We start from the raw sequence: 12,518 nt of genomic DNA, 5'->3' as shown, positions 1-12,518 counted from the left end.
ATAAGCAGCTATTCATTCTCCCAGACTGACCCTGACCCATTCCTTTGTCTACCCAACTGTTTGTCTCTCTGACTTCCATCTCCACCTATTGCATACTCCTCTCCCCTCCCCCAACCCAACCGTCAGCATACATACCAACCTTTTTCTAATCACAATCAGTTCTGAGGAAGGGTCACTCGACCCAAAACGTTAACTCTGATTTCTCTCCACAGATGCTGGCAGACCTGCTGAGCTTTGCCAGCAATTTATGTTTTTGTTTCTGATTTAGAACAGCTTTGGTTTTTTTTTTAAATATTATTCCCAGCTTCACCTAGCTCGTCGGAAGAAACTGTCTCTTTTCCAGAAGAGTCTGTGTCCTTTCCAGAGGAGTCCGTGCCCCCTATCGGAGCAGGAAATGGTGCCTGAGGACAGGAAGCCTCCTCCATCTTCAGGGTGAAATTCAGGCTCCTGTTTTGCTGTAGATGGGCATGGCCCACTTGAGGCTGCAGAGAGAACCGAGATGTTAGTGTAGAACCGCACATCACCCCTTCACCACTCCCCCATACCACCTCACCCGGAGATTTCTGGGTTTCCTACACAGACTGGCCAAAAGATTTGACTGGGAGTATTCCCCAGGAAGGAGAGATTGGAGGTGGAGGGCAGTAGCACAGATTCACTACAGTGGGACCACAGTTGTAGGAGTTAAGTTATAAGCAAGGTGTGTACAATCTAAACTCTAATCCCCTTGAGGACATAAAGTTAAAGGATGACCAAATTGAAGGTGATCAAAGACGTTACAAGGATAGAGAGAGAGAAAATGTTGTTTTTGGCTGGGGATAGTGGGAACAAAGTTCAAGCATAGAGATGTACAGCACAGAAACAGACCCTTCACTCCAACTCATCCGTGCCGACCAGATATCCCAACCTAATCTAGTCCCACTTGCCAGCACCGGGCCCATAGCCCTCCAAACCCTTCCTATTCATATATCCATCCAGATGCCTTTTAAAATGTTGCAATTGTACCAGCCTCCACCACTTCCTCATTCCATACACACACCACCCTCTACATGAAAATGTTGCCCCTCAGGTCCCTTTTATATCTTTCCCCTCTCCCCTAAACCTATCCCCTCTAGTTTTGGTCTCCCCTACCCCAGGGAAAAGACTTTGTCTATTTACCCTATCCATTCCCCTTGTGATTTTATAAACCTCTATAAGGTCACCCCTCAGCCTCCGACGCTCCAGGGAAAACAGCCCCAGCCTGTTCAGCCTCTCCCTGTAGCTCAAATCCTCCAACCCTGGCAACATCCTTGTAAATCTTTTCTGAACCCTTTCCAGTTTCACAACACCCTTCTTATAGCAGGGAGACCAGAATTACAAGCAATATTCCAAAAGGGGCCGACCACTGTCTGTACAGCATCAACATGACCTCCCAACTTCTATACTCAGTGCTCGGAACAATAAAGGAAAGCATACCAAGTACTTTCTTCACTGTCCTCCACTTTCAAAGGCGCTATGAACCTGCATTTCAAGTGTCACAAAGCTAGTCCTTTTTGTTTAGAAAAGCTGTTCCTTGGCTCAAGGAGACTCTGTCCTTTTTTCAAGGTGTGGTGTATATTGATGACCTGGTGATTTTTCGTCACTCATGGAAGGAACATTTACAGCATTTATCAGACTTGTTTGATCGACTTCAGAATGCAGGCTTGGTGGTAAACCTTGTTAAAAGTGAATTTGCCAAAGCCCAAGTCACCTTCCTGGGCCGTGTTATTGGACACGGACAAATGGCCCCACAGGATGTGAGAACAAAAATAATCGGGGAATTTTCCCACACAGTCAACAAAAAAAAAGCAGTACTACAGTCCCTGGGATTGAGTGGATTTTATCCGAAAGTTTGTGCAAAACTTTAGCAATGTGGCTGCTCCACTCACCGAATTGTTAAAAAAAGGGCAAGAAGTTTCAGTGGACTGTCAAAAGGCACTTGACAGCCTAAAAACTGTATTACCCACTGCCCCAGTATTAGCCACACCTGATTACACAAAGCCTGTCAAGGTGGCTATGACGACAGAGGTGCGGGTGTCGGTGCGGTGCTCCTGCAGGAGGATGACCAAGGAATAGAAAGACCCATCGGGTATTTTTCCAGGAGGTTGAACGCTCATCATCAGAAATATTCCACGGGGGGGAAAAAAAAAAGACTTTGAGCTTGGTGTTGGCATTACAACATTTCAGTTTATATTACCATCTGAGACAATCATATACACTGATTTGTGGAGAAATTTCAGGACAAGAATGGCAGTCTGTTCAGATAGAGCTTGTTGTTGCAGCTGTTCACTTTGACAATTGTGCAGGTGACGGGTCACAGAAACGTGATTGTCGATGCGTTACCGAGACTCGAACGAGATACGGAGGAGTTCAGTGTGGGTATACCTTGGCCTGAATTTGCATGAGGTTCTGCATGATAGTATAGTGTATATGTGTGTTTAAATTACTAACCAGGGTTTTGAAGAGTTAAAAATGAAGCCATCTTTTGGTATTGATGGGTTTTTTTTTTAAAAACAAGGAGGGAGGGAGCTGTCACAAAGCTAGTCCTTTTAATTCCAAAATGCTGCTCCATAGCCCAAGGAGACTCTGTCCTTGATTTTTTTCAGAGGGCAATAAATTGAGCCAGGCTTCGATCAGTTTGGTTTGGTACAGATGAAAAGGATTTTGAGGGGCCTTTTGTTTATATGTAAACTGATGAGACTTCAGGCCAATGTGGTCATGTTTTAGAAGTGACCTGTATAAAGAGAGGGGAGTGGTCAGCTCTCTAGCTGAGTTGAGCTGATTTTAGTTCAGTCTTGAACGGGGAAGTTCAACAGGGAGCTGTGTGGAAACGGTCTCTTTTCCGCCCTTCAACGTCAACCTGTAAGCACGTGTTCCATTTGTACTGTGTTTTAAAGGGAGCTTGCTTATTGGGATTGTTGTGTGTATTAAATCTCTTTAGATAGGCCGAGTTCTGTAGGGGTGCTTTGTTCTTTGTGTTTCATTGTGTATTTCTGTGAATACATTTTTTTGTCTGTTTTAAAATGTAGTAGTCAACCTAGCTATCTTACTCGGTGTAATATTCACTGTATACTTACCGAAACAAATTGCAAATTTAGGTCTAGGGCTGCCTGCTTAAGAATGTTTTGAGTGGTCTGGCCTAGTCCATAACACAAGGTCTCTTTGTTCAGCAACACTCCCCAGGATCTTACGAATCAGTGTATAAGTCCTGCTCTGATTTGCTTTTCCAAAATGCAGCACCTCGCATTTATCTAAATCAAACTCCATCTGCCACTCCTCAGTCCATTGGCCCATCTGATCAAGATCCCATTGTACTCTGAGGTAACCTTCTTCGCTGTCCACTACATCACCAATTTTGGTGTTATCTGCAAACTTACTAATTATACCTCCTATGTTCATATCCAAATCATTTATATAAAATGATGAAAAGTAGTGGACCCAGCATCGATCTGTGTGGCACACCACTGATCGCAGGCCTCCAGTCTGAAAAACAACCCTCCACCACCACCCTGTCTTCTACCTTCAAGCCAGTTCTGTATCCAAATGGTTAGTTCACCCGGTATTCCAAGAAATATAACCTTGCTAACCAGTCTCCCATGGGGAACCTTGTTGAATGTCTTACTGAAGTCCATATAGATCACGTCCACTGCTCTACCCTCATCAATCTACTTTATTGTTTATTCAAAAAAACTCAATCAAGTTGACAGAGAAATGGAGGATCATTTGGAGCTGACGCATCCAGATTAGCGTGTGTTCTTGGACAAGACTATCAAAGGATATTGACCTCAGGTGGGAAAATAGAGCGGAGGTATTTATTGATTGAACAACAAACCTAGCTCGAGGGGCTGAATGGCCTGTTCCAGCTGTTTTGAAAGTAACATTTTGTACATACCTTATTAATAGTAGGCAATACCTTTAGATGCTATTAATTGAAGCATTTGGGGTTTACATTCCCTCTCAGACTTATTAAATGAGTCAGGAATCAGACAGATACAAGCTGATCAGGGACCTGTACTGTGCTGTACTGTTCTTCCGCCCATGATGTTGTGCCGAACTTTTATCCTACTGCAAGATCAGATTAACCTACATACCGTACATTTTACTATCTTCCATGAGCCTATCCAAGAGTCTGAGAGTCAGTATGGGTGGAAGTCAGAAACAGGAAAGGAGCAGTCACTTTATTGGGAGTTTTCTACAGGCCCCCCAAATAGCAGAGGCATGGAGGCAGATTTTGAAAAGGTACAGAAGTAACAGGGTGTTGTCATGGGTGGCTTTAAATTCCCTAATGTTGATTGGAACTTTCTTAATACAAATAGTTTGATGGACCAGTTTTGTCAGGTGTGTCCAGGAAGGGACCCTGATTCAATATGTAGATAGGCCGACTAAAGGGGAGGCCATATTGGATTTGGTGACTGGCAACCAATCAGACCGTTTCGGTGATACGGTGATCATAACTCCCTGACCTTTACTATAGTCATGGAGAGGAATAGGAACAGATGGTATGGGAAAGGATTTAAGTGGAGGAGGGGGAATTACAATGCAATTAGACACGAACTGGAGCTCCTAAATTGGGAACAGATATTCTCAGAGAAATGGGTGACAAATGTGAAGGTTGTTTAGGGAGCACTTGCTGATAGTGCTGATAGGTTTGTCCCACTGAGGCAAGGAAGGGATGGTAGGGTGAAGGGACCTTGAATGACAAGGGATGTGGAGCATCTAGTCAAGAGGAAGAAGGAAGCTTCCTTAAGGTTGAGGAGGCAAGGATCAGACAAGGTTCTAGACAGTTACGAGGTAGCCAGGAAGGAACTGAAGAATGGACTTAGGAGAGTGAGAAGGGGGCATGAAAAAGCTTTAGCGGGTAGGATTAAGGGAAACCCCAAGGCGTTCTACAATTATGCGAGGAACAAGAGGATGGCCAGAGTGAGGGTAAGGCCGATCAGGGACAGTGGAGGGAACTTGTGCCTGGAGTTGGAGAAGCTTGGGGAGGTCTTTAATAAATACATTGCTTCAGTATTCATGATTGAGAGGGACCTTAACATTTCTGAGGACAGCGTGAAACAGGCTGATATGCAGGAACAGATTGATGTTAAGAAGGAGGATGTGCTGAAAATTTTGAAAATCATAAGGATAGATAAATTCCTCTGGGCCAGACGGGATATACCTAATATTAGTACAGGAAGTGAGGGAACAGATTGCAGTGCCTTTGGCAATGAGCTTTGCATCCTCACTGTCCTCTGGAGTTATTCCCTTGTTCAAGAAAGGGAATAAGGATAATCCTGGGAATAACAGATCAGTCTTGTGTCTGTGGTAGATAAAGTATTGGAGAAGATTCTGAGAGAAAGGATTTATGATTACTTGGACAACGATAGTTTGATTAGAGATAGTCAGCATGGCTTTGAGAAGGGCAGGTCACATTTCACAATCTTACTGAATTCTTTGAGAATGTGACAAACACATTGATGAAGGTAGAGCAGTAGATGTGGTATATATGGATTTTAGCAAGGTGTTTGATCAGGATCCCCATGGTAGGGAAGAATTGATTTTGAACACAATCCCACAGGGAAATCACATTTCCAATCCCAAACCTTTTCCAGGGACTTACGAATGCAGAGAGACAGGGGAACGATGGACAGAAGTCGTCGAGGAGATCAGACAGGAGATCATCAAGGGCTGGGCGAGTCTTCACGGGGACCACTGGAGTGCTGCTCAAGAAATCCACCCGCTTCAACTAGCAAACAAAATACATCATTCTTAAACATTCCAATCACAGGACGTGGCTGTCCAGCATTTACTGCCCTTCCCTCGTTGACCCTTGAGAAGGTGGGGGGTGAGCTGCCTTCTTGAACCGCTGCCGTCCACCTGCTCTGGGTTGACCCAAAATACCTTGAGGGACGGAATTCCAGGATTTTGACCCAGTAACAGTGAAGGAATGGCGATATATTTCCAAGTCAAGATGGTGAGTGACTCGGAGGGGAACTTGCAAGGGGGGGGGGGGGGGGGTGTTCTGTTAGAAGGTGCTGTCTGAGGATCTTTGGTGAGTTTCTGCAGTGCATCTTGTAGATGGTACACACTGCTGCTACTGAGTGTCGGTGGGGGAGGGAGGGGATACTTATGGATGTGGTGCCAATCAAGCAGCTGCTTTGTCCTGAATGGGGTTGAACTTCAAGTATTGCTAGATCAGAAGAAGGGCTTATGCCCGAAATGTCGATTCTCCTGTTCCTTTGATGCTGCCTGACCTGCTGCGCTTTTCCAGCAATACATTTTTAAGCTCTGATCTCCAGCATCTGCAGTCCTCACTTTCTCCTAGATCAGAAATACTGCCTTGTATTTACATAGCATTTTTCTCAACCACTTTCTCAAAGCTCTTCATAACCAATTAGATATTTTTCAAAGTGCCTCTACCATTCACATGTAGCAAAGTCAGCAGCAAATTTATGCACAGCAAGATCCACAGACAGCACACTGATAATGATCAGATCATCTATTTCTGTAACATAGCTTGGTATCTAAATACTGCCAGGGGCCCTCTGATAACAATATTGTAATGCCTTGAAAAATCCCACATGACCTTTCACATCCACCTCAGTGTAAAGCTCAGGCCTCAGTTTCACATTGAATGGATTTGAATTATTGTCATGTGTACGGAGGCACAGCGATCTGAAAAACAGCATCTCCAACAATGCAGCACCCTCTATGGGTGGGTTATATCTTGATGGTGATGGCAGTTGTCTGGCATTTGTGTGGCATCAATGTAATTTGCCGCCTGTCAGCTCAAGCCTGACTATTGTCCAGATCTTGTTGCATTTGGACCTGGACAGGACAATTTTCCACATTGTCAGGTAGATGCCAGTGTTGTAACTGTACTGGAAGAGCTTGGCTTGGCAGGGTGGCAAGTTCTGGAGCACATGTCTTTGGTACTATTGCTGGGACCCAAAGCCTTTACAGTATCCAGTGCCACCATCTTGTTTCTTGATATCACACAGAATGAATCAAGTTGGCTGAAGACTGGTATCTGTGTTGCTGGGGAAAACTGGAGGAGACTGAGATGGATCATCCACTCAGCATTTCTGGCTGGAGATTGCGAGGAATGCTTCAGTCTTACCTTTGCACTGATGGACTGGGCTCTTCCATCATGGAGGATGGGGATATTGGTGGACCCTCCTACTCAAGTGAGCTGCTTAATTCTCCATCAAGATGTGGCTAAGATCTGACCTGTTGGTTGCGGAATCGCTTAGCTCTATCACTTGCTGCTTATGCTGTTTGGCAAGTAGTCCTGTTTGGTGGCTTCACCAGGTTAGAACATAGAACATAGAAGAATACAACGCAGTACAGGCCCTTCGGCCCTCGATGTTGCGCCGATCCAAGCCCACCTAACCTACACTAGCCCACTATCCTCCATATGCCTATCCAATGCCCGCTTAAATGCCCATAATGAGGGAGAGTCCACCACTGCTACTAGCAGGGCATTCCATGAACTCACGACTCGCTGAGTAAAGAACCTACCCCTAACATCTGTCCTATACCTACCCCCCCCTTAATTTAAAGCTATGCCCCCTTGTAATAGCTGACTCCATACGTGGAAAGAGATTCTCACTGTCGACCCTATCTAAACCCCTAATCATCTTGTACACCTCTATCAAGTCACCCCTAAACCTTCTTTTCTCCAATGAAAACAACCCCAAGTGCCTCAGCCTTTCCTCATACGATCTTTCTACCATACCAGGCAACATCCTGGTAAACCTCTTCTGCACCCGTTCCAGTGCCTCCACATCCTTCCTATAATATGGCGACCAAAACTGCACACAATACTCCAGATGCGGCCGCACCAGAGTCTTATACAACTGCAACATGACCTCAGTACTCCGGAACTCAGTTCCTCTACCAATAAAAGCCAGTACGCCATATGCCTTCTTCACCGCACTATTTACCTGGGTGGCAACTTTCAAAGATCTGTGTACATGGACACCAAGATCCCTCTGCTCATCCACACTACCAAGTATCCCACCATTAGCCCAGTACCCCATCTTTTTATTACTCTTACCAAAGTGAATCACCTCACACTTACCTACATTGAACTCCATTTGCCACCTTTCTGCCCAGCTCTGCAACTTATCTATATCCCGCTGTAACCTGCCACATCCTTCCTCACTGTCTACAACTCCTCCGACTTTCGTATCATCCGCAAACTTGCTCACCCAAACTTCTAACCCCTCCTCCAGGTCATTTATAAAAATGACAAACAGCAATGGTCCCAAAACAGATCCTTGCGGAACACCGCTAGTAACTGCACTCCAAGATGAACATTTGCCATCACCTACTACCCTCTGTCTTCTTCCAGCCAGCCAACTCCTAATCCAAACCTCCAACTCACCCTCAATGCCATACCTCCGTATTTTTTGCAGTAGTCTACCATGGGGAACCTTATCAAACGCCTTACTAAAATCCATATACACCACATCTACCGCTTTCCCCTCATCCACCTCCTTAGTCACCTTCTCAAAGAATTCAATAAGGTTTGTGAGGCACGACCTGCCCTTCACAAAACCATGCTGACTATCCTTGATCACATTATTCCTATCCAGATGTTCATAAATCCTATCCCTTACAATTCTCTCTAAGATTTTGCCCACAACAGAAGTGAGACTCACCGGCCTATAGTTACTAGGGTTATCCCTACTCCCCTTCTTGAACAAGGGAACCACATTTGCTAGCCTCCAATCTTCTGGCACTACTCCTGTAGACAACGAGGACATAAAAATCAAGGCCAATGGCTCTGCAATCTCCTCCCTTGCTTCCCAGAGAATCCTAGGATAAATGCCATCAGGCCCAGGGGACTTATCTATTTTCACCCTTTCCAGAATTTCCAACACCTCTTCTCCACATACCTCAAAGCCATCCATTCTACTTAATTGGGACTCAGTACTCACATTGACAACAATGTCCTGTTCCTGATTGAATACTGACAAATTCAGTGTCTCCCCAATCTCTTCAGCCTCCACACGCAACTTCCCACTACTATCCTTGACTGGACCTATTCCTACCCTAGTCATTCTTTTATTCCTGACATACTTATAGAAAGTCTTAGGGTTTTCCCTAATCCTATCAACTAAGGACCTTTCATGTCCCCTCCTTGCTGCTCTTAGCTCTCTCTTCAGGTCCTTCCTGGCTACCTTATAACTCTCAATCGCCCCAATTGAACCTTCACGCCTCATCTTTACATAGGCCGCCCTCTTCCATTTAACAAGGGATTCCAATTCCTTATTAAACCACGGCACCCTCACACGACCCTTTCCTCCCTGCCTGACGGGTACATACTTATCAAGGACACTCAATAGTTGCTCCTTGAACAAGCTCCACATATCAATTGTGCCCTTGCCTTGAAGCTTACTTTTCCAAGCCACACATCCTAAGTCATGCCTCACCGCATCATAATTTCCCTGCCTCCAGCTATAACTCTTGCCCTGTAGTGCACACTTATCCCTCTCCATCACGAGAGTAAAAGTCACCGAATTGTGGTCACTGTCCCCAAAGTGCTCACCTACCTCCAATTCTAACACCTGGCCTGGTTCATTACCCAGAACCAAATCCAGTATGGCCTCACCTCTTGTTGGCCTATCTACATATTGTGTCTGGAAACCCTCCTGCACACATTGGACAAACACTGACCCATCTAAAGAGCTATAGCTTTCCCAATCAATATCAGGAAAGTTAAAGTCCCCCATAACAACCACCCTATTACTTTCACTCTTCTCTTGAATCATCCTCGCAATCCTTTCTTCTATGTTTCTAGGACTATTAGGAGGCCTGTAAAAAAAACTCCTAACAGGGTGAGCTCACCTTTCCTATTCCTAACCTCAGCCCAAACTACCTCAGATGGCGAGTCGTCTTCCATCGTCCTTTCCACTACTGTAATACGATCTTTGACAAGCAATGCCACACCTCCCCCTCTTTTATCCCCACCTCTGACCCTACTAAAACATTTAAACCCTGGAACCTGCAACAGCCAATCCTGTCCCTGTTCTACCCATGTCTCCGTAATAGCCACAACATCGAAGTCCCAGGTACCAACCCACGCTGCAAGTTTACCTACCTTATTTCGTATACTTCTTGCATTGAAATATACACACTTCAAGCAACTTTCCTGTTTACAGGCACCCTCTTTTGAAATTGATGCCATGTTCCTAACCTCCCTACACTCCAGGTCCTGCACCCTAAAGCTACAGTCTGGGTTCCCATGCCCCTGCAGACTGACGCCTCTTTCAGGTATACCTGGTGCTGCTCCGGGCATGCCCTCCTGCACTCTCCATTGAACTAGGGTTGGTCCCCTGGCTTGAAGGTAATGGTTGAGTGAGGGATATGCCAGGCCATGAGGTTACAGATTGTGCTGGAGTACAGTTATGCTGCTGTTGGTGGCCCAGAGTGCCTCATGGATGCCCAGTTTTGCATTGCCAGATCTGTTCAAAGTCTGTCCCATTGTGTCACTATCACTTGTCCTGTTGAGCACAGGTGATAGTGCCACACAATTGGTGACACTAGGAAGCTGAAGAGGAATTTAAAAAAAACTAGGATAGAGCAGGGAGTGTGGAACTAATTGGGCAGCAGCTTCCAAAAGTCACCACCTACTAAAAGGGCTGAATGGCCACCTTCTGTACAGTGAAAATGTATGATTCATAGTGGCCACCTGCTCTCCTGATGTAACAGGCAGGAGTGTTTTATATTTAGGATCTCAGCACCCACAGCCCTTACTGCAGTTGGTGTGCCCACCTCATTACCTACCTGTCCATTGAGGGTCAGAGAGAGTGTACCATGGCCCCCCCTCTCAGCGTTGGTGTTGGCAGCTGCCATCAGGTCTGTCCTCCACTCTCCCTGCCACACCAGACACCTAAGGAAAACAAAACAAGACTACCTTTCATTCGGGACGCAGAGACACTGGTCACAACTTTACGTGAGCCCACACTCCCTCCACACGCACTGCTCACCATTCTGTCACCTGCAAAAAGATTTCACTTCTTAAAGCCTTACTGGCTGTGTCTTCATACACAGCATGTCCCATTGACCCATTTCCCCAGCAATGGCTTGTCATTACATCAACCTTGATTTTCAAACGTTCACCCCAGTTTTCAATCCCCTCCTAGAGCTCTCCCCTCCCTGACTCTGTAACCACCTCCAGCCATGCTCTGATATCAGCACTCACCTACTTCAAACCGGTTCAGGATCCGGGATTTTAATCACTCCACAATTGATGGCCGTTCCTTAGACTGCCTGGGCCCCATGCTCTGGAAGTCACTCCTGAAACCTCTCCTCCTTCTCCTTGACTAAGTTTTAATGTTTAAGAAACTCCCTAACTAAGTTTCTGGTCATTTGCCCAATTATTGTAGGTGACTCTGTATCAGAGAAGATACTGAAGCACCTTGAGACCTTTCGCTCAAAACCTCAGGTAAACGCAGGGAGCCATATCTAACCTTCAGTAAAACCAGCCAGAAACCTCAGCCATTCACAGTAAACAGTAAAGCCTAAATGATAACATCAAGCAGCATTCTGACTGGGCCTGAAGTTTTCACCTACTCACTAAGGCGGTCACCCTAATACCGGGTTGTTTCTTCTGTGATTGTATATCTTGCTGGCTCCTTTTATCTAAGAACCATAAGACAGAAGCAGAAATTAGGCCATTCAGCCCATCGAGTCTGCTCCTCCAGTCAATCATACCTGATAAGTTTCTCAACCCCATTCTTCCCACAATCCTTGATACTCAAGAACCTATCTCAGTCTTAAATATACTTAGGGAGTTGAGCATATTTGTAGCGCAGGTTGAGGTTTTGGATGTAGGTTTGCTCAATGGGCTGGAAGGTTCATTTTCAGACGTTTCGTCACCATACTAGGTAACCTCTTCAGTGAGCCTCTGGATGAAGCACTGCTGGTATTTCCTGCTTCCTATTTATATGTTTGGGTTTCCTTGGGTTGGTGATGTCACTTCCTGTGGTGATGTGATTTCCTGATCTTTTTCTCAGGGGATGGTAAATGGGACCTAAGTCAATGTGTTTGTTGATAGAGTTCCGATTGGAATGCCATGCTTCTAGGAATTTGCACGAGTGTCTCTGTTTGGCTTGTCCTAGGATAGATGTGTCGTCCCAGTCGAAGTGGTGTCCTTCCTTATCTGTATGTGAGGATACTAGTGAGAGAGGGTCATGTCTTTTTGTGGCTAGTTGGTGTTCATGTATCCTGGTGGCTAGTTTTCTGCCTGTTTGTCCAATGTAGTGTTTGTTACATTTCTTGCAAGATATTTTGTAAATGACATTAGTTTTGCTCATTGTCTGTATAGGGTCTTTCAAGTACATTAGCTGCTGTTTTAATGTGTTGGTGGATTTGTGGGTTACCAGGATGCCAAGAGGTCTGAGTAGTCGGACAGTAATTTCCGAGATGCTTTTGATGTAGGAGAGTGGCTAGGGATTTTGGACGTGTTTTGTTTGCTTGTTTGGGTTTGTTGCTGAGAAATCAGCGGACTG

The 12,518-nt window shown here is 45.3% G+C and overlaps 1 protein-coding gene across 1 annotated transcript in view; it reads right to left on the bottom strand.

Moving 5' to 3' along the window:
- Positions 1-12,518, bottom strand: part of LOC122553325 (kelch domain-containing protein 2) — a 39,610-nt gene that overhangs the window by 13,899 nt on the left and 13,193 nt on the right. The window contains exons 3-5 of the mRNA XM_043696887.2: positions 10,792-10,897; positions 5,618-5,743; positions 311-482 (exon numbers count right to left, since the gene is read on the bottom strand). Coding sequence (XP_043552822.2) covers positions 311-482; positions 5,618-5,743; positions 10,792-10,897 — 404 coding nt within the window. The remainder of the gene's footprint in view (positions 1-310; positions 483-5,617; positions 5,744-10,791; positions 10,898-12,518) is intronic.

This window comes from Chiloscyllium plagiosum, unplaced genomic scaffold, assembly GCF_037043375.1.
Source record: "Chiloscyllium plagiosum isolate Xiang-an unplaced genomic scaffold, Cpla_swu_hap1 HiC_scaffold_8, whole genome shotgun sequence".
In the NCBI taxonomy this organism is placed as follows: domain Eukaryota; kingdom Metazoa; phylum Chordata; class Chondrichthyes; order Orectolobiformes; family Hemiscylliidae; genus Chiloscyllium; species Chiloscyllium plagiosum.
Note: the sequence above shows the minus strand (reverse complement) of the source record. Positions and strands in the feature narration are given on the sequence as shown.